Source organism: Caretta caretta, chromosome 20, assembly GCF_965140235.1.
Source record: "Caretta caretta isolate rCarCar2 chromosome 20, rCarCar1.hap1, whole genome shotgun sequence".
In the NCBI taxonomy this organism is placed as follows: Eukaryota; Metazoa; Chordata; order Testudines; family Cheloniidae; genus Caretta; species Caretta caretta.
This window is the reverse complement of record NC_134225.1, coordinates 21,446,294-21,470,398: the sequence shown is the minus strand read 5'-3', so window position 1 is coordinate 21,470,398 and position 24,105 is coordinate 21,446,294. Positions and strand designations below refer to the sequence as shown.

Here is a 24,105-nt window from a genome sequence, read left to right as displayed (position 1 = left end):
GCCACAAGCACCTAGACCTGAGGTCCTTGTTTATTAACAATGGCACTTAGACCCACACAACCCAGGCTGAAGGGGCAGGTGGGTAGAAATCAGAGGCTGTGCTGAGGAGGAGGAGTTTTTTTTTTTTTTGGGGGGGGGGGGCGGGGGAGGGCAGCACTGGACTCTGCCCCTCCCTTCTCCCCCAGAGCTGGCACTGCCTTAAAGCAGGGCCTGACAGGTGCAAGTTTAGCTCTTGCAGCAGCCAGGATGTGCCCCCCTCATTCCCACCAGTCAAGTTCTCAGGTGGGCAGGGCCCCACCTGGCTGAGTAGGGGGGCAGTAGTTCAGGACTCCACCTGGATGGCTTGATCCTGGGACGGAGGTGGGGGGCTGTCTTCCCCCTACAGCTCAGCCTGGCCCCCACTGGGGCCCGTGTACTGGATGGTGGCCAGGAAGGTGCGAATCTCCATGGGCTGCAGTGTGACTCCCAGCGGGTTAAGCGGAGGGTAGGCCTGGCGCCTGGCTGCACCTGGGAGAGGAAGCCAGGGGTTAACTGCCCAGGGGCAGCAGCTGGGGTGCCCTGGGCCTAGATGCTGCCAGCTTCTCCACCGGAGGGTGGACATAACCCTCCCATGTGTCTGTGAGCTCCCCACGCCATGAGTACAGCTGAGGGGCTCTGGCCACATGCAAGACAGGGCCTCCCCCAAGGGCCCAATGTGCCAGCTGCCCACCATCCCCTAGGTAAGGAGGCAGGCACTGGCTGTGCTGGGCAGAACGGGGGGCACAGCATCAGGGCTGCTGGCGGCCTCTGATCCGTGCTTTAGTGCGGGGGTGGTGATCTACCTGTGGCTGGCCTCCAGCTGAGCCGGTTCATGGCATCTCGCTTCTGGTTGGCCACCAGATTCATCTCCTGCAGGGAGGTGATGGTGAAGGAGGAGAACAGGTGCTGGGTGGGGAGAGACATGGTCAGCAACTTCCTCAGGTGAACCCTGCCTCCTTCTGGCCACCCCCAGACCTGCAGGTGAGTAGACAGCAGCAGCAGCTCCACACCCCACCCACCCCAACAAAGGGGACTCCTGCAGGCTGGTGTGAAAACCGGATTCTGTGCTGCCTGTCCTCAGCCTCTGGGTGGGGCTGCTCATTCACGCTCCACCCCAGAGCTGGCTGCATTTCAGTGCCAGGAATGGGAGCCCTGAGGAGTCAAAAGCACCCACCTCTAGGGGCCAGGGGTTAGCATCAAGTGGGTGAGACCCCCCTCCATAAAACAGCTGTCATGCCCTATGCCCGCTGCACCTTGTGTCTAAGGATCCCTCTCCCCATGTGGATGTGCAGCCATCTCTGGTGTGGGACTTGGCAGCTGTTTTATACAAGGATCCTTTGTGTGATGCTAAGATCCACCCCAGAGGTGGCTGCATCTCAGCCCTAGGCAAGGGAGCCTGAGACTGTCAAATGCTTTAGATGAAAAAGCCTCTAGGCCAGCAGCTCAGCAAGTCCCAGGTACCTACCAGCAGGTCAACAGTGACGGGCTGGGAGCAGTTTGCACTCTCCCCTCTCTCGAACTGGTGCTCCAGGCGGATGAGGACGGAGCTGGGGTCCCACTGGGCCAGTGTCAGGAGATGGACGGAGGGGGGAAGCTCTTGCTTCAGAGCAGAGAACTGGGGAGGAAGGGGAGACAGGGTGTCAGGCTGCCAGAACAGCACCCCTAAAGGGACAGTTTCAGCAAACTTAAAAAAAAGTCATCACCTGCCCTTGAACTATTTCAGTTCCCCAGGCTCCGTCCGTGGCTGCAGGGCAGCGCAGTGTGGATACAATGCACTCCCCTTCTCCTCGAGGGGCTGGCCTGCAGCTCCCAGCGTACAGCAGCGTCCCCCTACTTATGATGGGTTAGGGGGACAGGCGGAGCCCTGCTTCCAGCAGAGAGCGGCTGGCTTGTCACAACCCTTCAGTTTACTTGATCCCTCAATTTTCTGTGGAAGATCAGCTTCGACAGAACAGGTGGTGATGATCCCAGCTGCCCTCACAAGTGAGTCACCCCAGCGTAGGTTTCACAGGGGGCATGTGTGGTGTGTGTAACCCCATTCTTGGGAGGAGTCGTCCCCCACAAGCAGGGACCACAGGGCCATCAGCTCCAGCCCTTTTTGTCAGCAGATCTCAAAGCACTTTATGCAGGTCAGGCTTATTAGCCCCATTTTACAGATAGGGAAAGTGAGACACAGGGGGGGAAGGGACTTGCCCCCGGCCACTGTGTGCTACCCACTAGACAACACTGCACAGTCCCTTCCAGGCAGCACAGATTGAAAACAGGTCCCTGGTGTACAGCTGGCAGGGGGGGAGATTGACAAGATTTGTTTTCACCCAGCAAGTTGTTTAGCTGGGGATGGCTATTGCCAACTTAGCAAAGGGAGGAGATGGGAAGAGAGGAGTTTAAAATCCAGTTATATTTAAACAACGCTGACTTAACCCTAAGTCCTGGCCAGGAAGAGGGCAAATACCTCTCCCCCCTCTGAAATTTTCCCAGGGGAAAAACTGGAGTCGTCCCGCCCCCCCACCCCCCATCTTGCCCCACAGCAAAGCTTCCCACAAAGGGATTTTGGCCCTAGCAATTTTCCTGCCTGAATTTAACCTAATGAGCAGAAAGGAGGCACCTGCTCCATGGGAGGCGGGGTGTGCTTGGCCATGATGGGGTTAACCTATAGTTCACCATAGCCCTCCTGGTCAGCTGGCCCTGGGCTGTGTTGGGGTGGGGGCAGGAGCTGTAGGACTGGGAGAAAGGGGAGAGGCATAGCGATCAGAAAGACAAGGATTTCCCTCCTTGTCCAGCTCAAAGAGCCCTGCTCTGGCTGGAGGTGAGTTGGGAGCTGAGGCTGTGTCCATGGAGAGCGGGGCTGAGACCCCCCCACAACTCATTTCACAAGTGGGTGAAGCAGTTGGGAACAAGCAGCCCCTGGCAGGATTCAAACCAGCAACCCAGCAGCTCACAGTTCCCCTCCCTAAAGCACAGAGCCCTGCCCAGGCACCTGCTTGAGGCTGCGCTGCCCCCGGTGGAAGGAAGGGCCCCCTCCAGGTGCCAGGACCAGCTGGGGGGCCATGAACTCCTGCTGGGCCTGCAGCCGGTGCCGATCGGCCGAAGACTCCACTGTGTCCAGGAAGACGAGGTGCCGGCCCCGCACCACCAGGCCGTCATGGTAGACCCCAGGCTCCAGCAGGGGCTCCCCCACCCCGCGGTTGTCGTCATAGAGCAGCCGTCGGTGCACCTAGCCGCAGGGAGGGAATGTCAGAGCCGGGCGCCCTCGCTGTTCTGCTGCGGGGGGCGGGGGCTGGGAGCGCCACCTGCTGGCCAGCCCTGGGCGCTGCACAGGTGCAAGTCTAGGGCACATGGGATTGTAGCGCTAAGGGCGCCACCTGCTGGCACAGCTCTGCTTCTGCAGGAAGGGGGCGATACACACAGGCTCAGAATGGGGGGCGGGGGTGTTGTGGGGGGAGTGGAGTCCACCCTTTCTCTTCCACCCTTTCTCCTCCCCATCCACCTCTGCGGGGAGGGGGGGGAAAGAGGGGCAAGATACTTCTCTCCCCCTTGCCCAGTCTCTCACCATGAGCTCCACGGAGCCATCGGCCACACTGCTGCCCCCCTGCGAGCGATCCGTCAGCACCGTCAGCTGGAACTTCTTGTTCTAGAGAGAAGAGCGAGCCCAGAGCTAACAGGGGTGGGGGGGTGTGACGCCCTGCCAGGGAGGGTCACTCCCCAGCATCCTGTGCTCCCTCCAGCAGGTAGCAATGGGAGCATTCCCCCCCGCCCCCCCAGCAGCTCTGGTGCTCTTCCATCCTCTTGTGTCTGCCTGCGGCTTCCTGACCCCTTCCTGCGCTGCATTACCCATCCCCGCGGCTGTAGGGGGGCACTTGGCGGGGGGGGGGGCGGGGGGCTGCATTTCTTCCTTCTGGAACGGCCTCCCTCCTGTGTCTCTGCAGTGATACCTCCTCCTCTTGTGACACTGCACTCCATATTCCTCATAGTGATATTTCAATACATGGTTATGGCATAATTATGATGCATTTTGCACAAGATGGGTCATGGGAGGTGTCAGTGGAAAAGGGATGATTTGCTGAATGATTATCCTATTTGTATGCATGGATCATTTTTGTATCTGAAGTTATAAATCTTGGCTGGGTGTATTTCAGATGTTTCATTTGAGGCTACGTCTACACTAAGCACCTTTGAGCGACCCAGCTATGCTGCTAAAAGGCGCACGGTGGCAATGCTGTTTGGTGGCAGGAGAGAGCTCTCTTGCCGACAAAAATCTTCCACTCCCAACAAAAAAAAAACAAAAACAAGCAGCGGTAGCTTTGTGGGCAGGAGAGCGCTCCTGCTGACAAAGCTGTTCATGCTGGTGCTTTTCCTCGGCAAAACTTCTGGTGTTCAGGGGTGGGGTTCACACCCCTGAACGACAAAACTTTTGCAGACAGAAGTCCAGAGTAGACAAAACCAGAGTAACACCCACAACCAGCCTTTCAGGTACAACAGGGAAGAGCTAGACAGGGCTGCTGGACTATGAAAAGGCTTAGCCTTCTTGTAAATGTTTCAACTGGCCTGTAAGTAACGGCTGCTATGACCCAGCAAGGGCATGAGACCAGATCACAGGATACTGGACTCCATGTTGGGTACCTGTATTTTTCCACAAACTGGGTGGGAACTGTTGTTGGAACAAAGGGTTCCTACCATATGTTTAAGCTATATAAGGTGGGGTGTGACAGCATCTAGGGGCCTCACTCCCCACCTAAGAGAACTCCTGGAAACACATGAGGACCAAAGATTGAACTGGGGGAAGTGCTGGGCCCAGGCTAAAGGGATTTCTAGCCTGCGAATGGAAACGCGGTGTACTGCTTGGATCAACAGCCACGCTGAGAGATTGTTAATTCATATCCAATCTGTCATTTTAGGCTTCGTTTGCGGTTTTGTTTATTTACTAGGCGATACATTAAGTGATAGCAAAAAGATCTTGTCGTCAATAAACTTGTTTTTTGCTTTATCTAACCCAGTGTGCCTTTGAGTGAAATGTCCTGCACCACCCTGATGAGCCAACTGCCCCCGGCTCCCCGCCCCACTGAAACTCACTCCCCCAGCATCTGGATCCCACCACTGAGACCCTCACACCCAGACCCCCTGCCAAGCTCTATCCCCCTGACACCTCCCAAGCCCCAACCACTTTCACCTGGACCTCCCAGCAGATTCTCACTACTGTTGCACCCAGAACCCCCCCTCCCAACAAGCCCCTGTGCATCCAGATCCCCCCGCACCCAGATTGCCCCACACCTGGATCCTTCCACACTTGGATCCTGCCTTCCTGCCCACACCTGGCATGGAGGGGCAGGGCCCTGGGGTGTTTCTGGGGCAGGCTGGGTCCTTGCACTGTGTCAGGGTTGGGTGCAGCCTTATTGCTGAGTGTGTCCCAGGGGGAGCTGCACAGTGATCTCCCACCTCTGTACAGCCAGGGTCCTGTGCGCACCAGTGCCAGGCTGGAGCCTCCACATTTATTTGACAAATAAAATTTGCAGAATTTTAAAATATTGTGCGCAGAATTGTTAATTTTTTGGCACAGAATGCCCTCAGGAGTATCAGGTAGCTCAGTTTGGGTGTGTGGCATCTCCTGCTGTCAAGTTGGGTGATAACAGGGCCTGGTGAGGCTGGCTGCATCTCCAGCACAGCAGTGTGGGCAGGGCCAACCCAGCTGTGTGTCCTACAGGGGAACAGCGATTCCCAAACTGCACCTCAGGGATGGCAACCTGTCACACCCTTTGCTCTGCCTTTGCTCGAGCCACTGCATGGGCCAGAGCAGATCTGGGGGCATGGGAACGAGTGACCAGCAGCACCACCTGCTGGCCAGCACTGGTGTCTGCAACGCTTCCCCCCCAAGATCTTTACCATATCTGGCACCCACCACTGTAGGAATCAAGCCCTCGCCATCTTTAGGGCATTTACTCCCTCACCCCGTCCCTGTGCAGACAGGACAGTTGTTTATTGATGGGGAAACTGAGGTATGGGGACACGATGTCACAAGCTCCCACAGCAGAGCCAGCAGCAGAGCCAAGAACTGAAGGCCCAGGCCAGTATCGCTACTCCCTGGACCATCCCTGTATCTCCAAGGAGAGGAATCCCCCCCCCACACACACACACTCTACCGTGATGGGGAGGGGACCCAGCAAATGCCAACAGGGGCCCCCAGTGGCCCTGGTACCTTGATATAGATGCGACTGTTGACGGGATAGTAGTTCCCAGCCACCGCCTCCGTCTGGCTCAGGTTCCACGTGGCCCGATAATCCCGCCTGCCATGAGCACCAGAGCCCCATTAAGCCCCGTGTCGGCCATCTCCCCCACTGCCCCTAATCCGGGGGGGGGGGGGGGGGGGTAGGGCCAGTTTGGGCTGTGCAGTCCGGGGCTCTGGGCAGATCCCAAGCAACAAGGCTCCCAGCCTGGCCCTGGCTGGGGAATGGACTGTTCCATAGCGGCAGAGGGAAGCTCCCCTTATACCTAGCCCTGGGGTACCCCACATGCTGCCACAGTCCACAGCTGACACCCCCCAGGGGAGGCTGCTGGCTAACCATGGGGGAGTGTTGGCCAGGGCTCATTGGAGTAGCTCATGCAGGGCCCTCCATTCAGGAACCTCAAACAATAATTAAGGCCTGGACGTTCATTAAGACACAGCCCCTTTTTACTAAGGGGAGAAGGGACTCGATAATTCAATGGAAGACACGAGAATGGAACCCAGGACTCCTGACTCCCAGCCCTGCCCCCCCCGCTCCCCTCCCAGAGCTGCAGGGAGAACCCAGGAGTCCTGACTCCACCCTGGAATCATCCCCTCCCCTGCCGAGGAAGGATCACCCCACTCCCAATGTCTCCCTGCCCCCCTTTACCTCCGCTCCAGAATCTCCCGCCCGTTGGAGTCTGTGTAGAAGCGTCCGTCCGTCTGCAGGGATGTCTCAAAACGGCTGATGATCTCCTTGCCCAGCCCGTCGCTGCGGCAGAGGGGGCAGCAGGGTCAGACGTGGGGTCTGGCAGCACACGGATTCCCCCCACCCCCGACACTTTCTGGGGCTGTTCCGACATTTTCCATCTCAGCTGTGTCAATGGCCGGGGTGCTCCCCATGAAAAGCATCATGGGGATGGACAAATTGATGTGCCGTCAAAACTCCCAAATACTTGCATTTGGCAGCACTGCTGCAGTGCCTCCCACTTTATAAACCTGGCTCCCTGGTCAGACTACACCTCCCATGCGGCGCCAGGGACTCCCATAATGCACCACCTCCTGCCCCCAAGAGGGGAGGCTGTGGTGCATCATAGGAAATGTAGTCCAACCAGGGACCCCAAACCAGAGGGAATGGAAACGTGAGGCATTTGAACTACAACTCCCATGGCGCATTGCACCAGCCCCCGCCCCAAGAGGAGAGGCTGTGGTGCACCATGGGAGATGTAGTCCACCCAGGGAGCCCAGCCCAGAGAGGAAGATGGGAGCATGAGGTACCAAAACCACAACTTCCATGGAGCACGGCAGCAGGCCTCCAAGTTGAAATTACTTTGGTTTTCAGGCAGTTTCCTGTAGCAAAACCCTTCCATTTCCCACCCAGCTCTCACACTCACTCTACAGGGATGGGCCCCACCGTCCACTCCAGCTCCACATAGGCCTGCCCGGCATAGAGCCGCACCACCTGCGAGCACCACGAAGAGAAGTTCTGGTAAACCTCCTGTACCAGCTTGTTCTGGACCAGAGAGAGAGAGAGAGACACACGTGTGTGTGGGATCCCCTCACCCAGCACTGCCTAACTTCTGGGTTAGGGCATGGGGGGTGGGCACAGTTTAGAGCAGGATCCCTCATCAGATGCGGAAATGCAGCTCCTTCTGGGGCAGGCTGTTAGCAGCCCACGGAAACTCAGCACAGCGTTGGAGGAGAGTAAGGAAAGGATCCTGTATTCAGCTGGAAGTGCAATGAGGTGTGATTGCAGGATCCTGAAGGGGGTTAGCTTTGATTGAGACATCGCGGTAAGGTTAAGGAACATGCAAGGGGATCTTCAATGGTCGTTAGGAGGTGGGAACTTAATTTTAAGTCTTACCCAAGAGCTAGCAACTCTGCTCTAACCCAGTGGACTCCAGTCCCCCAGCCAGACTTGGGAATAGAACCCAGGCATCCTGGCTCCCAGCCGCCCCCCTGCTCTAACCGCTAGATCCCACTCCCCTCCCAGCTAGCTCAGGGCTAGCGGCATAAGGGAATCAGAGACAAGAGAGTTCGGCTCCCACGCCCAGCCCCCTGGAGGTTCCCACACCGGGGATGCCCCCACCACCTACCTTCACCAGGTACGTGCGGGCTCGCCTAGCCACAGGGAGGGGCTTGGAGTGGTTCGGCCGGAAGATATATGCCCCGGAGGCCTGGGCGCTGTCGTCATCACCAATGCTGGCGTTGTACCTTGGCCAGGGGCAAGAGGGGGGAGGGTGGTGAGACAGCAGCCCCGAGGAAGGTCCAATCAGCTGCCCAGAGCATCATGAGCCCCAATGCCAGGGAGAGACACCCCACCCTACCCACCCACACACAGCTCCAGCACTGGCCAAGAGATCAAACTCTCTCTCCTGGCTATTACCCTGGTTTACAGCTGGGGAAACTGAGGCACAGAGGGATAGGGAGAAAGGTATTCACTCGTGCTCAAATGTGAGTCAATGACAGAGCTGGGAATAGAACCCAGGAGTCCTGATCCCCAGCTCCCACTGCTCTACCCACTAGAGACCACTCCCCCCCAGAGGTGGGGATAGAACCCAGGCGTCCCGACTCCCCCCAGCTCACTGACCAGAAAAAGCTCTGAGACACAGGCAGCGAGATGCTTTTGTCCAGGTTCTGAATCTCCATCAGGAGCCCAGTGACCGGGTCGAACAGAACCCGGAGGTGCTGTGGGGAAGAAAGCAAGATCATCAATAGACCATGACCCGGGGGACAACCCACTGCAGGGCCCTCATTCCTCCACCTCCGATTACCCTCCCCTCCACCTGGGGGTCGCCCGGAAGGGACGCCCTGGGTCACACAGTCCAGTCCCCACCCGGTCAGATACTAATCTAGTGCCATCTTAAAGCTCGTTAGGTTGTTTACCTCCCACTGCTCCCATTGGAGGCCATTCCAGACATGGCTGCCTAGAAACCCGCTTCTCATTGCCAGCCTACACTATTTCCTGGACCGTTTATCTCACTTTGTTCGTGTGCCAACATTATCCTTTAGCTTCAACAGTTCTTCCCCCTCCCGAGAAGCCTATTGCACAATATTTATTAGGCATATTACGGTAGCGCCTCCGAGCCCCAGTCACGGGCCTGGGCCGTATTGTGCTAGGCGCTGTACGTTATTTATTAGGTGTATTACGGTAGCGCCTCGGAGCCCCAGTCATGGAGCAGCTGGAGGTGGACAGACAAGAACAGAGATTGTCCCTGCCCCAAAAGAGCTGGCCCTTCCCTTGCCTTAGAAACGGAAACTGACCCGACAAACAAAGTGAAACTGACCGGGCTGCACCCTTGCTCAGGACAGTACCTCATTCTGGAACTCCCTGGGGGACCAGGTGTCCACCCAGGGTTGGGCCTGCTCCCGGATCCGCTTGGCTAGCCTGGAGCGCAGGTCCCTGTTGGCCGTTTTCGAGATGGTGTAGGTGCTGTAGCCCAGGGGAGGGGCCAAGGCTGGGAAGATCAACTCGTGGGTGGCATCTCCCCGGCCTCGCCTCACTGCCCGGGTGAAGTTTGAGACGGGGACAACCTGGAAACAGAGAGAAAAACCATCTGAGGCCCCATCGGGAGGGTCCGAACAGAAATTGTGCCACATGGGGACACCATGGGGCTGATGCAGGGAGCTCTCAGGTTAAGCAGAGTCAGGCTTGGTTAGAACCTGGATGGGAGACCAAGGAAAATCCAGGGAGGGGGCTGTCTGTCACCTCTTCAGCACTCCCCCCTCACAGTCAGTGCAGGCCCCAATGCCACAGAGCGATGCTAGGGGGCGCTGTGCTGCAGGGAGAGGGGTGGGAGCTCAGGAGGGGCCACTCCCCCCTTGGGGTCAGCGCTGGCCCCAGTGTGGCACTAAGGGGCGCTGTGCAGCAAGGACCGGGAGCTCGGTGGGGGGCACTGACCCCAATGCCACAAGTATCTGTGGACATCATCGCCCCCTAGAGGATGCAATCAGACCTGCTCGAGTGCATGCAATCATACCGCCCTCTAGTGGTGGCAGCAGGCAGAGCCTACACGAGCAGCATTGCAGCTCCCCGCTAAGAGGGAGGGGAGGGATAGTTCAGTGGTTTGAGCACTGGCCTGCTAAACCCAGGGTTGTGAGTTCAATCCTTGAGGGGGCCATTTAGGGATCGGGGCAAAAATTGGGGATTGGTCCTGCTTTGAGCGGGGGGTTGGACTAGATGACCTCCTGAGGTCCCTTCCAACCCTGATATTCTATGATTCTAAGAGACCCTTCCTTTTGCTAGAAGATGCCCGAGCCCAACCCCAGCTAACAACTGAATCCCCTACAGGCCCACGACACGGGAAACAGGTCAAGCAGGCAGCCGCAGGGAGGAGAGAAAAAGCCAAGAAGGAAGACGCTCTGGCCCTACCTCATTCGGCACCATCTGGCCGTTGGGATCGGTCACCGAATACGAGGCTCCTTTCACGGGCAGCCGGACGTTCCAGCTCACACGCCGTCCCAGCGGGTTGTAGAGGATCACCATGAACTGGACAGACAGACCCAGGTTAGCAAGACGCTCACCCCATCCTCCCACCGCCAGCCAGAGGGCGCGGGTGCTATTCACTGGCTGAGCCCGGAGAGGATAAAAGCCATCCTACAATCGACACGGTAAGGGCGAGTCTCCTCCAGCTCAAGCAGCGACCTGCCGTCTCGGGGCTGGTGGAGCTGGGTTCTAGGCCGGGCTCCCCTCCCGCGGTCTAAACAACAACAAGGTCCTTACGGTGCCGGCGGATTCAGTCAGCGGGCACACGCTGATATTGAGGTAGTTGCAATAGATGAAGTTCTCCTTGTTGCCGCTGATGCTGGCCAGAGCATTACTGACCAGGACCTGCAAGAGGAGAGATGCCTCCCATCAGGTGAGAGACGAGAGATCCACCTCCCCACACACACCCACACACTCCAGCTGTGAGTCTGACTCTAAGGGGGGCGCTGTGCTGCAGGGAGTAGGAAGGGAGCGCTCTCCCCTCACTGTCAGTGCTGACCCCAGCAGCTTCCTGGGCAGCGATGTGTGTGTGTGTGTGGGGAAACGGACCATCAGCCCCTCCCTTCCTCCCTGTGCCCTGCACCACCTCTCTGGAGACGCAGGGGAGGGACACGTTGCTGAAGGAGCGAGGCGAGCAGGCGGAGGGGGGAGGCGAGCGGTGAGCCAGCAGCGAGTGGGGGTTCTCGCGGCAGACAGGGGGGTGTCTGGCAGGGGAGTGAGGAGGCAAGCGGCGGGTAGGGGACTGAGGAGGGATGCAACAAGCCAGCGTTGGCCGGGGGTGGAGGGGTGAAGAGGGATGCGGTGCAGGGGGGGCACCAACCCCCCCAAAAAACCTTACCTAAACAAATGACAATGATTGGGATGTCTACATGCGCGTGTTACTTTATTAACTTGAGGAAAAAAATAAATAATTTTAGGGAAAAGCGTCAGTGTGGCCACCAGCAAGAGTTGGTGGCCACACTCTGAGGCCACCCAAAAATTTGTTCCGAGAACCCCTGCACTAGGGGACGCTGCAGGAAACTGGGTGGGGACTGCTCCTCTCAGTCAGTGCTGGCCCCCCGATTCCCTGTGGGGGCGGAGGGGGCGCTGTGCTGCATGGAGTGGGAGGCCCCACTGCCAGTATGGACCCCAATGCCAGAGGGTGGCACTAGGGGGCGCTGTGCTGCAGGGAACAGGTCAGTGGTGGCCCCAATTCCCCAGCATACAAGTAGGGGGCGCTGTGCTGCGAGGGGCTTGATAGAGGGGGACGCTCTCCCCTTGGGCCCAGCATGGACCCCAGTGCCCGAGGGCAGTGCTAGGGCCCCGCTGGGGACTAGAGAGGTTAGCAGAGGATGCACTAAAGAGCATGTTTAGGCCACGAGACAGATATTGCCAGGTCTCCACAGCAAGGCATCACCAGGGCCACCCTTTGCTGAGGAGAGGAGTAGGGAGTTATTAGGGGGGTCCCCTTTAGCTGAAGAAATCCCCTTGCCCAGCGTTGAGATGCGGCCACCTCTGGGGTAGGGCCATAGCAGGTCCTTGGCTACACCGACACCCCCCTAGGCTGCCTTTTCCTTGGGCCATCCTGCCTCGGATGCTCGATGCAGGGCGACTAGAGGAGGCAGAGTCAGGTTCCGGGATCTCTGGAGGGGAACAGGGTGCCAAGGAGCCAGGGCACGTACCTGGCAAGCATCCCAGCCGGCAGCCAGGCGCTTGGCGTAGTCATTAGCCACGTGCTGCTTCTCCGTCCCGCTGACGGCGTCGTGATGCTGGGCCACCGCCATGGCCCGGCCTGTGGAGGAGCCAGGGCATCAGGGGCAGAACAAGGAGCTGCACCAAACCCACGGGATGGGACGATGCAGGACGCAGGGAAAGGGGGATTGTGGGGCCAGACAGCCCCCAAATCCAACCTCTCCAATAGAGGGCTGGGCCTGCACTTTTCCTGCCTGGCCTGAAGACTCCCCATCGGCCCCCAAGCTCCAGCATCAACTTGGCAACTTGCCCAAGGCCACACACACAGGAGCGGAACCCAGGAGTCCTGATGCTGTCCCCTGCTCTAACCACTAGACCCCACTCCCCTGCCAGAGCCCAGGAGTCCCCACTCCCATCCCTGCAGCACTGGTTCACGTTGCTGGACGTGTGTATGGAGGAGGCAGCACTGCCCTCTGCTGGCTGCAACAGGAGCTCTTCCTTTGTTCCGTCTCCCCCTAGTGGCTGCAGGGGGCAGGATAAGTTTGGGGGGAATTGCAATAACGGGGTGATTCACGGCGCAGCAGCTCACGTACGGAGCACGGCACTGTCTCCTTCCCCGTAGGGGCCTGTCCTCGCCACCGGACCGGCCAAGGCTTCCAGCTGGTTGCAAACCTGCAAGGGGAGGGAGGGGGAGCAGTGATGAGAAAACATTTATCAGCATCCGGTAACTCTCCAGGAGGGACTCGCCGCTCCCATTTCATAGAGGGGGAAACTGAGGCATAGAGAGGGGATGGGACCTGCCCAAAGTCACACAGAGCTAGGGATTGAACCCTGGATCCCAGCCCCTCTGCTCTAACCACTAGACCCCACTCCCTTCTCAGAGCTGGGGGACAGAACTCTGGAGTCCGACCCCCTAGCTCAGACCTCCTTGCTGTCCCGCTCAGGGCAGGGTGCTGGGAAGATTGACAGGCAGCAGGTCACAGGGAGAAGGGACGTGGGCGGGATCCCGGACTCCCTGCCCCCAACTGGGGATGCCCACCTGTAGGAAGTTATTGCTCAGTCGCTCGTAGCGTTTGAAGGCCGGCCGGCTGGTGAAGTAGCCTGTCCAGAACTGGTGCGGCCCGTCAGCGTAAGGGAAGAAATCGTCGTATTTGAGGGACCTGTGCGACACCAAAGAGGGTCTCCTCTGCAACTCATGGGTCCAGGAGACCCGGACCTTCTCCCTTCCCCCTCCTCAATCCACCCCACCTGCACACTGCCTGGCCAGAGGGGGGTAGCCAGCCAGCCCGCGCCACAGCTCAGCCCCTGAACCCAGCACCAGCCACCCCCAGGGCCCGAGGAACAGAGAGAAGGCTTATAATGGCATGGAAGAAACTAAAGAGAGATGTGCTCATTTATATACTCCAGTGCGGCGCTAGGGGGCGCTGTGCAGCAGGGAGCGGGCTCAGCAGGGAGCACTCTGCCCTTCCAGTCAGGGCTGACCCCAATGCAGCACTAGGGGGCGCTGTGCGGCAGAGAGCAGGGTACAGGCTCAGTAGGGGGCGCTCTGCCCGTCCAGTCGGTCCCCAGGGCGGCTCCATCATTACCCCTCCAAAGGGGACGCACCGGGGGTTGGCAAGACCATCCTCTCCGCCCTAGCATGGGGGGCGTGGGACAGCGCAGGCCACCCCAGGTGGGTTCCTGCCAGCCCCACACCGCCCTCCGGCCCCGGTGCTCACCACGACAGGTTGGCTTTGAAGAGTTCCCACAGGTAGCAGGTGGGGGTGGAGTACAGCACGTGAACCTGGCTCCCGTTGAGTTGCTGGAAGAGACACAAGGGGGTGGAGGAAGCGGTGGGGCAATCGGGCCAGGTGGGGGCTGGGCTCTGTCGTCCCTAGTGGCCAGTCAGGGTAAGGAGTCTGCTGCAGCCTCCAGCTACCAGGCCTCGGTCCGTCGCTCAGGCAGCACAGCCTGCCGCTCCCAGAGCCCGAGGACCCGGGTTCGAGCCCAGCCGTTGCCCCCATCACAGCAGGGCCCTGCCGAGTGCAACAGGCCTCCTGCCTGGGCCACGCGGCTGCCCCCAGGGGCCTGGCCTGTGGGTCAGGAAGTGGGAGCCCAACCCTCTGCGTCTGGAGCGGGGAGCCTCTCCCGGCCCAGTATGCATCCCAGGCGGGTCCCCACCGGACTGGGAAGCCCTGCCCCGCAAGGGGCTCCTGCCCCCCCCCCCCCCCCGGTTACCTGCGCGTTGACGTGTTTGATGAGCTTGTCCATGTTCTTGTACCACAGGTTGGCGTTCTCGTACTGGAAATCCGAGCCCATTGTCATGACAACGTGCTTGGTCCGGTAGTGCTTGGCCTGTGACAGAAGGAGACGCTTCAAGCTCCCCGCTCAGAGAGCCCCCCCTCTCGGCACCCAGATCCCGAGCTAAGGCCTCCCCGTGGCGAGAGCCTGGCAGGCAGCCGGCACAGGGAAGAGCAACATTGTTTCGGCAAAATGGAAGTGTTTTTCTGCAGGAAATTCTGGCTTTGCGAAACGGGCGGTTGGCGGAAAAGTCATTTTGCGACCGGTGTGTCGGAGTGCAGAGGTCCCGGGGCACTGGGCCGACACACCGGTCACCGGAGCTAATGACAGAGATCGCCTGGAGAGTCCCCCAGGGAGGCTCCCCCAGTGCGATCTTGGGGCGGAGGAGGAAAATGGAGACCGGTCCAAAACATTCAGCTGCGTATTGCAGCTGACCAGAGACTGGCGGCATGTCACAGGGGCTGGAGCTGTCCCTGAGGCAATCCCATCACAAGGTGCGATCCTTACGCTCCTTTCTGGGGCTGGTCTGTTATTTAAGAGGACAGGCACCGCAGTCCATGCTCTACATGAAATTATTATACCAGGGACAGAAATTATTACACCGGCATCCGGCCACGCAAGGGTGAAGCTAACAATGGACCCAAGAAATTCACATCCCCCGAAAGGGGCTTTACTACAGCCCCTCTCTGGCTATAAAATGACACTTTCCCCCATGGACCAGCAATTCCCCACCCAATCTCCAGGCAGCCTCTAAGCGCCAGCCAATCACAAGAGTCGGCCACGAACAGCTGAGCGTCCTCCGATGGCGGAGGCAGGAATCAAACCCAGGAATCCTTACTTCCAGCCCCCTGCTCGAGCCATTACACCCCACTCCCTTCCCAGAGCCAGAAACAGAACCCAGGCCTCCTGGCTCCCAGGCCCTTTGCTCTAACCCCTAGACATAAGGCCAGCTGGCTGCAGAGGGTCCCCTCCCAGCTCTCACCTGGGCAGCCGCAGTTCCCAGGAAATACGCCACCAAGCTGTCCACATTATTCTCATCGCTCACATCATCCACAATGGGGCTGTCAGAGCAGAACTGGTCCCAGCAGAGGGACAGGGGCGGGTTGTAGCCGTTGGGAAGGACACCTGGGTGGAGGGGGGAACAAGATCACCAGGGGCACAGGCACCTGGGTGGGATCCAGCCAGCGATATGAGGGACGATGCGGGTGTCGGGGGCCAGCACAGAGCCAGGGCCCACAGCTCTGCCTTGTGAGGCTGTCCCAGGTTGGGGGTGGGGCCCACCAACTGATGGGCACAGTGGCAGGGCAAAAGGAGCTGGCCTACAGGGGTGTAAATGCCAGGGAGGGAGGGGGCTCTGGGGGAAGGGTGAAATCCAGGCCCCAAGGGGGAAAGATCTGATTCTGTCCAGCCAGGAGTGCAGGCAGCACGGCCCAAGGGTGCTTGCTCCCAGCCCGATGGGACCAGAGGTGGCAGTGGGGAAGGGTCCCTGTCCCCTCCCCTGATCTGAAAGGGCCCCACACCACCTGGCTGGGCATGGGGGATTCCCAGGTAGACAGGGGAGCGTGTGCTCCCTGGGCACCTCCCCAGCAACCCAATCTGTTCCCCCAGCCCTGATTAGGGATGCCACCTCTGAAGTACAAAAGGGGGGGGGACAAAAAAGCCCAGGGGGAGGGACCCCCAGGCCAGCCCCTCTCCTCCCCTCCATTCCAGGCCCCCAGCTGGACACCCCAGGTCCCATCAGGTGGGTCGGCCTGGGGGCAGCCTTTCTGCTTCTGCCACTGCCTCCCCCTCAACCATGAGTCTACCCCCCCCGCCCCCGACACACACCTGGAGCCCACCCACCTGCCAGCTCTGGCTGCCCATTGGTCCGTGGCACCGTCTGCCTGTGGCACAGGTGCCCCGCCCCCCAAAACTGGGATGTTCCAGACTTGCCAGCACTCCCACTCCAGCTCACCGGTGAAAAGGTCGGCCCCGGGTGGCTGCAGGCTGGCGCTCGCTCTCCAGATCTGCTCCATCTCCTGCAGCTGCTCCCGGTTGGCTTTGTCCTGGTAATCCAGTCGGCCGAAAAAGAAGCCATCAAAGCCCATCTGGAAAGGGGACGGCAGCAGGAGGGGTCAACGCCAAGAGCCCGAGAGCCAGCAAATGCTGAGGCAGCAGCGTGACCTCGTGGCTAGAGTGCTAGACGGGAACTCAGGAGACCTGGGTTCTATTCCCAGCTCTGCCACTGACCTGCTGGGTGACCTTGGGGAAGTCCCACCCCTACTTTGTGCCTCGGTTTCCCCACCTGGAAAATGGTGATAATGCTCCTGACCTGCACAAAGCACTTTGAGACCTGCTGATGGACAGTGACACACACTGTCCCCAGGAGGATACCCCCTTGGCCTCCGAAGTCCCTGCCCATTTGGGGTGGGGGTGTGTGCGGTTCCAGGCCCCCCCAGGGGACTTCACCTGGGCGAAGAGGGAGGCCTGCTCTCGGGAGTGGCCGAAGGGGTCAATGTGCCAGGCGGCGCGGGGCCGGCCGCACTCCCCGAAGGTCTCCTGCAGGAAGCGGAGCCCCAGCGTCATCTGGTCAATCATGGCGTTGTAGTGGGTGGCCGCCTCGTCATTCATGCACCAGCCGCCATTGATAAATTCCAGCCGCCCTGTAGGGAAGGAGAGGGGGCGGGTTGCCCTCAGCGCCAGGCGAGCAGGGAGGCCGGGCACCGCTGGGATCTGCAGCTGCCTGGCGGTGCCGGGGAAGAAGAGAAGCCAGGGACTTTCCGAGGGTGTGGGGCAGCATGGACATAAGATGACACTGGCCAATATCACGTGTGCATGTGAGAGATGCTGATCCACACAAGCAAACACTGTGTGTGTGAGGCAGACGCACACCCACACGTGTAGGCTACCTGCAGCCATAGCTAGGAGTGTCTGTGATCTGCTTTTTTACACTGTGCCAATAAAGATCTGAATCAAGTTGTGCGAGAGACACAAGATGACCCAAGCAGAAGCCCCACATGTTATGTGTGGGACAGAGACACACCCCAGACATTTGCTCCCTCTGTGCGTGTGTGTTATGAGGTACCCACCAGTACAGGCAAAGGGTCAGTGTGGGAGAGCGAGACCCACACACTGGGACAGGCACAGGTGTATACAGTACAGGCCAATGCAGGGATCTGATGCGTTTGCTGGCGCACACGCACAGGGAGTTTGGGTCAATAAGTGGGTGTGCATGGCATGACGCACAACAACCCAGTCAGGCATATTATCTGGGCATGTGGCTTTCACACACCGGCCTCTAGTGACGTTGCACTCCATATGCTTTGTAAAAATATGTTTCTAAGTGTGAATATGATGTAACTGGAATATGCTGTATGCAAAAGGTCTCCTGTAAGGTATCATTACAAAGCTTATAATCCACTGAGTGTGGTCATCCTATTTGTATGAATGTGACCTTCTTTTACCTGAAACTAGGAACCTGAAGTATAACTCTGAGGTCCTATTGTAATTATGTAAAGTGTGGGCCAATTAATGGTGGTTTAGAATCTTGATGGCTCCCATTGACCAGGACAACTGATTGTAAATGACAGGTTTCAGAGTAACAGCCGTGTTAGTCTGTATTCGCAAAAAGAAAAGGAGTACTTGTGGCACCTTAGAGACTAACCAATTTATTTGAGCATGAGCTTTCGTGAGCTACAGCTCACTGGTTAGTCTCTAAGGTGCCACAAGTACTCCTTTTCTTTTTGGTTGTAAATGGTTTGTTTACCTGCAAGCCTTCCTGTGTACATGTACGGAAGAATGAGGTCTTACAGTGACATGTGATCAACCCCATCTTAAACCTGGTGCTTTTTCCATTTAGAAGGGGGTGTGAGGACCCACAGAGACAAAGGATTCCCGCCTTGTGCCAAAGCTATAAAAGGGAGTGGAACAGAACAAAGGGGACTGCCAGTCATGAAAAATTCCCTAGTTACCACCTGAGCAGGAACTAACAAGGTCTGTAACAGGGGAAAGGATTGGGCCCAGACTAGGAAGGAGTCTAGTCTGTGAAAGAAGGTTATTGGAACATTACTAAGGGTGAGATTTACCTGAAATCAGCTTCTTAACGTATTAGACTTAGACTTGTGTGTTTTGTTTTATTTTGCTTGGTAACTTACTTTGTTCTGTCTGTTATTACTTGGAACCACTTAAATCCTACTTTTTATACTTAATAAAATTACTTTTGTTTATTATTAAACCCAGAGTAAGTGATTAATACGTGGCTGTGCATCTCTCTCTATCAGTGTTATAAAGGGCGGGCAATTTATAAGTTTACCCTGTATAAGCTTTATACAGAGTAAAACAGATTGACTTGGGGTTTGGATCCCATTGGGAACTGGGTGTTTGGGTGCTGGAGACAGGGGACCTGTGAGCAGTTTTTGGTTAAAGTCTGCATATTTGGGGGCGTGGACCAGACCTGGGTCTGCGTTGCAGAAGGCTGGCGTGTCTGGCTCAACAAGGCAGGGTTCTGGAGTCCCAAGCTGGCAGGGAAAACGGGCTCAGAGGTAACTTCAGCACGTCAGGTGACAGTCCCAAGGAGATCTCTCTGACCGAACCCCTCACACCACGCACGCCCACTGATTGACCCAGGCATATTATCTGGGCATGTCTCTTTCACACACATGGGCCTGTACTAGTCAGTATTGCACAACATACACCCAGAGGCACATGCGTGGTGCGTGTGTCAGAGAAACACACCCGCAGACCCAACTGAGGCAAAGAATCCCTGTGAGCGTGTCTCTCTCTCCCCATCTCCCCCACCTATGCAGACATCCCTCTGTATGAGCGGGCTGGGGACATCACCAGACCCAGCAGTGCAGGTCACTCCACCTTCTGCCACAAGAGCAGTGCCCAGCTGGGCGGGATCCCTTACCCTCGCTGACCAGCTGCCTCACCGCCTGCTGCATTGGGTTCGCCTGCAGCCGCCACCAGCGGTAGAAAAAGGCCACCTCGACGTAGATAAAGCGCTTAGTGGGGTCGGCCAGGAGCTGGGGAATGACCGAGTCCAGGATGTACTGCACACCGGCGTGCTGGATGTTATTGCGTGCTGCGAAGGGAAGGCACAGGGCTGAGCAGAGACGTCCAGGGACCCATAAAGCAGGGACGGCAGCGAAGCCAGATCCCCCCGACCCAGCCACAGCACCGCCAGGAGGGCCGGATCCCCCACCTTACCACAACACCCGCAGCGCCCCTCCAGAGGGCTGGATCCCCCCGCAGCCATGGACAGCACCCCAGAGAATCTCAGATCTTTCTGTCTCTCCAGAGCAGGGGTAAGCCTCCCTCCCCAGAACTGCTCTGCACCTCCTGCAGTTCAAAAATCCGTCTCCCCCCCAGAGCAGGGACAGCATCAGGGTGAGATAAGCTTGCACACACAGCACCCCCGGAGTCTCACCCGTCAACCAGCCAGCCCCCACCCCATGGTCCATTCCCCACCCACTCAATCAGCCAGTCCCCCCTCCCCCCGGCCTTGGTTGAAAGGCCCTATGACCTAGGCTTCTGCTTAAGTCACGCCCGTCCTACACTGCTTTCTCTATGGCCTGAGAGATCAGATGCTCCAAAGGTATTAATGTTTCCACTAACTACGTGCTGACCTTGACTGATGTCATGGAAAAGCCGCCCACGTTAGACGCGGCCTCTAAAAGGTGAGTAAAACCACGGGCTTATTATGGCCGGGGGAGAACAGCAGGGAATGACAAAGATTCAACATATTCCTTGGCCTAGCAAGGACGGATACAAAACGCTCTGAGGAAGCATGATGTAATGATGGGGGGGAGGGTGGGGGACAGTGTGTTAGATTCCTTGCTTCTGGGAGAGGAGTAGGGCCTTGTCGTTAGAGCACAGGGGTTGGGGAGACTGGGATTGAGGACTCCTGGGTTCTATTTGCAGGTCTGGAGAGGGAGCAGGGTCTAGTGGTTAGCTCAGGGTGGGGATTTCGGGACTCCTGGGTTCTAATCCCCACTCAGATTCACTGTGTGACCACAGGCAAGTCCTTTCCCCCAACTGTGCCCCGTGAAGCTAGGACGCTTAGTCCGTGAGTGCATGTGAACTGCCATGAAACATTCTGGCAGGCGACACAGACTTTATCAAGTATCTGGCAGGGAGGCAAGGTGGGAGCGTACCCAGGCCTGGGGCAGGTCCCTACAGCCCAGCCAGGGTTGGGAGGTGCTCTCTACCTCCATCAGCAGCAGAGGAAGTAAATATGCTGATGAGAATAAGATCTCTGAGCAGCGCTTCCTCCCCCACCCACATCTTGCTGCAGAAAGGAGCCCTCCCTCAGCTTGGACTCATGCAGGGTCACAGCCAGCTCTAAAGCCAGCAGAAACAGGGATCAGATAGCGACATTGGCCTTCAGATTTGATCCTGCTACGTGGGCTGGCTGGCTTAGTGTGTTTGGGGAAAGGGGATCCGGGGTGTGTCTGTTCTCTGGGACACAGGACAGCCAGAGTCTATAATCCCTGGCTCTGCCACTGGCCTACTGGGTGACCTTCGGCAAGTCTCCTCACTCTGTGCCTCAGTTTCCCCACCTATAAAATGGGGATGACAATGCTGACCTCCTTTGTCAAGTGCTTTGAGATGTACTGATGATGAGCCCGAGGTAAGAGACCAGGATTAACCCACCGAGTCTGACTGCAGCAGCTCCGGTGCACGGAAACCCTCCCTCCCGCCCCTTGCGCACAGTCTCTGCCACTTACCTCCATAAAAATACTGATCCACTGTTTTCAGCCAGCCCACATCATTGTGTGTGTGAGGGATCAAGTGGACATTCAGCATATCTGGTTTAGTGGCCGGGCAGGACTACGAGGAGAAAAATAACCAGACATGCTACAAACTGGAAGGGAAGGCCACAGCCCCATTGTAAGAGTTCTCGGGGCCAATAGGAGATACCTATCTGAATGGATATTGCTTGGTGTAGCCAGCGTGGAATGCTAGAGGTGGAAAGAGGCAATTGTCTTCTTGGCAGCCCCCTGCTCAGAGCTGGACTGCTCCCTGCCCTAGATTCTCCAGGGCTTTGGACAAACACTTATTGAAAAATAAATCACGTGCCAACAGCAGACTGAAGGAGTTTTTCCACTGATGTAGTTAATCCACTTCTCTGAGAGTCAGCAGCTAGGTTGACAGAAGGATTCTAGCTGTATCTACACCAGGGGTTAGGTTGTCCTAAGTCCAGCACTCATGGCACTAAATTTTTCACAGCCCTGAGCGACAGAGCTAGGTCAATCTAAGTGTTCAGTGTAGACCAGGAGTACCTGGCTGGGGAGTCAGGACTCTTGGGTTCTAGCCCCAGCTCTGGAAGGGAGGCAAGGTCAGTGGTTAGAGCAGGGAGACTAGAAGTCAGGACTCTGGGGTTTGATCCCCAGCTCGGTAGGAAGAGTGGTGTCTAGTGGTTAGAGCAGGTTAGAGCTGGGTTCTACTGTCTGCAACCTTGAGCTGCAGGCACCCCAGCTGTAAAATGGAAAGATTTCACCCTGGCCAGGGTGCTCAACTTTGCAGAGCTCACAATGGGAGGTGGCTAATTATCGTAATAATCATCTCACTGAGAGGAAGCAACAGTTTAGGGAGATGGTGCGGGAGGAAAGGAAGAGGAACAAGCTGCAGAAACAGACAAAGGCACCAATCTGCACAGTATTATAATCCCCTAGAGCGCCCGCCCCACACACACACACTGCTAGGGCTCAGCCTAAGGTCAAGCGTTCAGTGCTCCCTGTTTTACTGAACTCGGGAGGGGTGGGGGTGACCCTGGAAAAGGTTAGTTATCTGCTAATGCGATGAAGCATTGCTTTGAGCCCCAAGCTCCCCGCCAGGGCCGAGAATGGGCGGCGGAGGGGGGATGGAAATTAGACCCAGCCACTGCAACCTGTCCTCTAAACTCTGGACTGTCCTGCCTTCCCCACCAAGCTCCCCCACAAGAGCACCCCCCACCCCACTACAGAACCTCATCCCCCCCCTTCATCCCACAGTCTCAGAACCCCCAATGCAGATGGGCCCTCCTCTCACCCCTTCACCTCCCCCTTCTCCAGCCAAAGCTCACCCACCCCTCAGAAATCCTTCCCCCTTCCCCCTTTACCCCTTCCCCCGACCCTCCTTCACCCGCTGCTCCCCCCACCAAGAAATCTCCCCTATCCCACCACCGCCCACTTCCCCAGAGCCGCCCCCATGCCTCCCCTTCAGTCAAAGCCCCCTATTTATCCCCTCCACACAAAGCCTTCCCTTCTGCCTCCTCCAAAAGCTCATCTCCCCAGGCCCCCTACTTCCATTAGCTCCTCCACATGCCCCCACTTCCTGCCCCCCAGACCCTCGCTCTCATCCCACCCTGCTGCCTCTCCCTCTCCCAGCCCCTTTGGCTTCTTCACCCCATCTCGCTCATCCCAAGAGCGCCCCCGCCAGCAGCCCCCTCTCCCTCCCCCCCAGCAGCCCACTCCCCCCCCCCGGGGCTCCCTGTCTCCTCCGATTCTCCTCTGCTGCCCACTACCTGCCCCACTGCCCGAGCCCCTCTCCCGACCCCACACCCAGACCCCCGCCAGGGCCCCCCCGCCCTCACCTCGTAGCCACAGCCGGCCGCGGCCGCCCGCAGCAGCCCCACGCCCAGGAGCAGCCCCACGAGCGGCCCCATCGCCCGCCTGCAACCGCGACCCCCGGCGCCTAGCGGGCGGGCGGCTCCCGCGATCATGTGACCAGGCCTCCACGTGACTCCCTGGCCACGGCATGCGGCTTCTCGCTTCGCCCCCCGCGGAGGAGCCAATCCGCAGAGACGGGGCGGGGCCACGGCCTTCATTCGCCCCTCAAAAGCGTCAATGCAAATAAGGGACGCGCTGATTGGCTGACGGGGAGAGGGCGGGGCCATGACCTTGCTCCCACAAAATCCCCCCCCATGCACCTCCATCTAGCCCCCTCCCAAAAGTGACTCCCCCATTGACAGCAGGCCGGAGGGCAGGGAGTGGGGAGGGCTGGGGCGACCCCTTCCCCGGGGGCCAGTCTCTGGGGCAGGGAGTGGGGAGGGCTGGGGCGACCCCTTCCCCGGGGGCCAGTCTCTGGGGCAGGGATCTCAACCTCGAATCACCACACGGGCCACATGAGGACAAGTACATTGGCCCGAGGGCCGCATGAGTGACACCTTTCCACACCACCCTATAAAAGCATAGGCAAAAATGAAGAGTAATCTAGTAGGCTACTAAAAGTCAATGAATTCGCTTTTTTAAAACTGTAAATGCTCAGCAATGCACCTCACTCAAAAGACAAAACACACATTTGCTTTTAGAATTACTTCCCTTAAAGCCCCCCCTTTGCCCCCGGCCTCACCCCCACTCCACCCCTTCCATGAGGCTCTGCCCCTGCCCCGCCTCTTCCCACCTTCCCCAAAGTCCCTGCCCCAACTCTTCCGCCCCCTCCCTGCCCCTATTCCAACCCCTTCCCCAAATCCCCGCACCAGCCCCGCCTCTTC

At 58.1% G+C, this 24,105-nt stretch overlaps 1 protein-coding gene across 2 annotated transcripts; it reads right to left on the bottom strand.

Annotated features, from left to right (window-relative positions):
• Positions 1–12: 12 nt before the first annotated feature.
• MAN2B1 (mannosidase alpha class 2B member 1) lies at positions 13–23,383 on the bottom strand. Of its 2 annotated transcripts, XM_048832243.2 has the most exons (24): positions 23,206–23,309; positions 21,359–21,461; positions 19,540–19,713; positions 17,100–17,293; positions 16,606–16,738; positions 15,634–15,776; positions 14,589–14,705; positions 14,090–14,172; positions 13,411–13,531; positions 12,965–13,043; positions 12,362–12,471; positions 10,938–11,045; positions 10,587–10,703; positions 9,530–9,748; positions 8,805–8,902; positions 8,311–8,428; positions 7,609–7,727; positions 6,885–6,986; positions 6,209–6,296; positions 3,569–3,649; positions 2,996–3,232; positions 1,484–1,633; positions 822–924; positions 13–507 (listed from the first exon to the last, which is right to left on the bottom strand). In XM_048832243.2, the coding sequence occupies exons 1-24, from the start codon at positions 23,275–23,277 to the stop codon at positions 380–382; spliced, it is 2,997 nt and encodes a 998-aa protein (XP_048688200.2). In that variant the 5' UTR covers positions 23,278–23,309; the 3' UTR covers positions 13–379. The 2 variants fall into 2 exon arrangements, with proteins under 2 accessions (XP_048688200.2, XP_074977923.1); XM_075121822.1 differs by lacking the exon at positions 21,359–21,461 and having other exon boundaries at positions 23,206–23,383.
• Between the last annotated feature and the right edge of the window lie 722 nt (positions 23,384–24,105).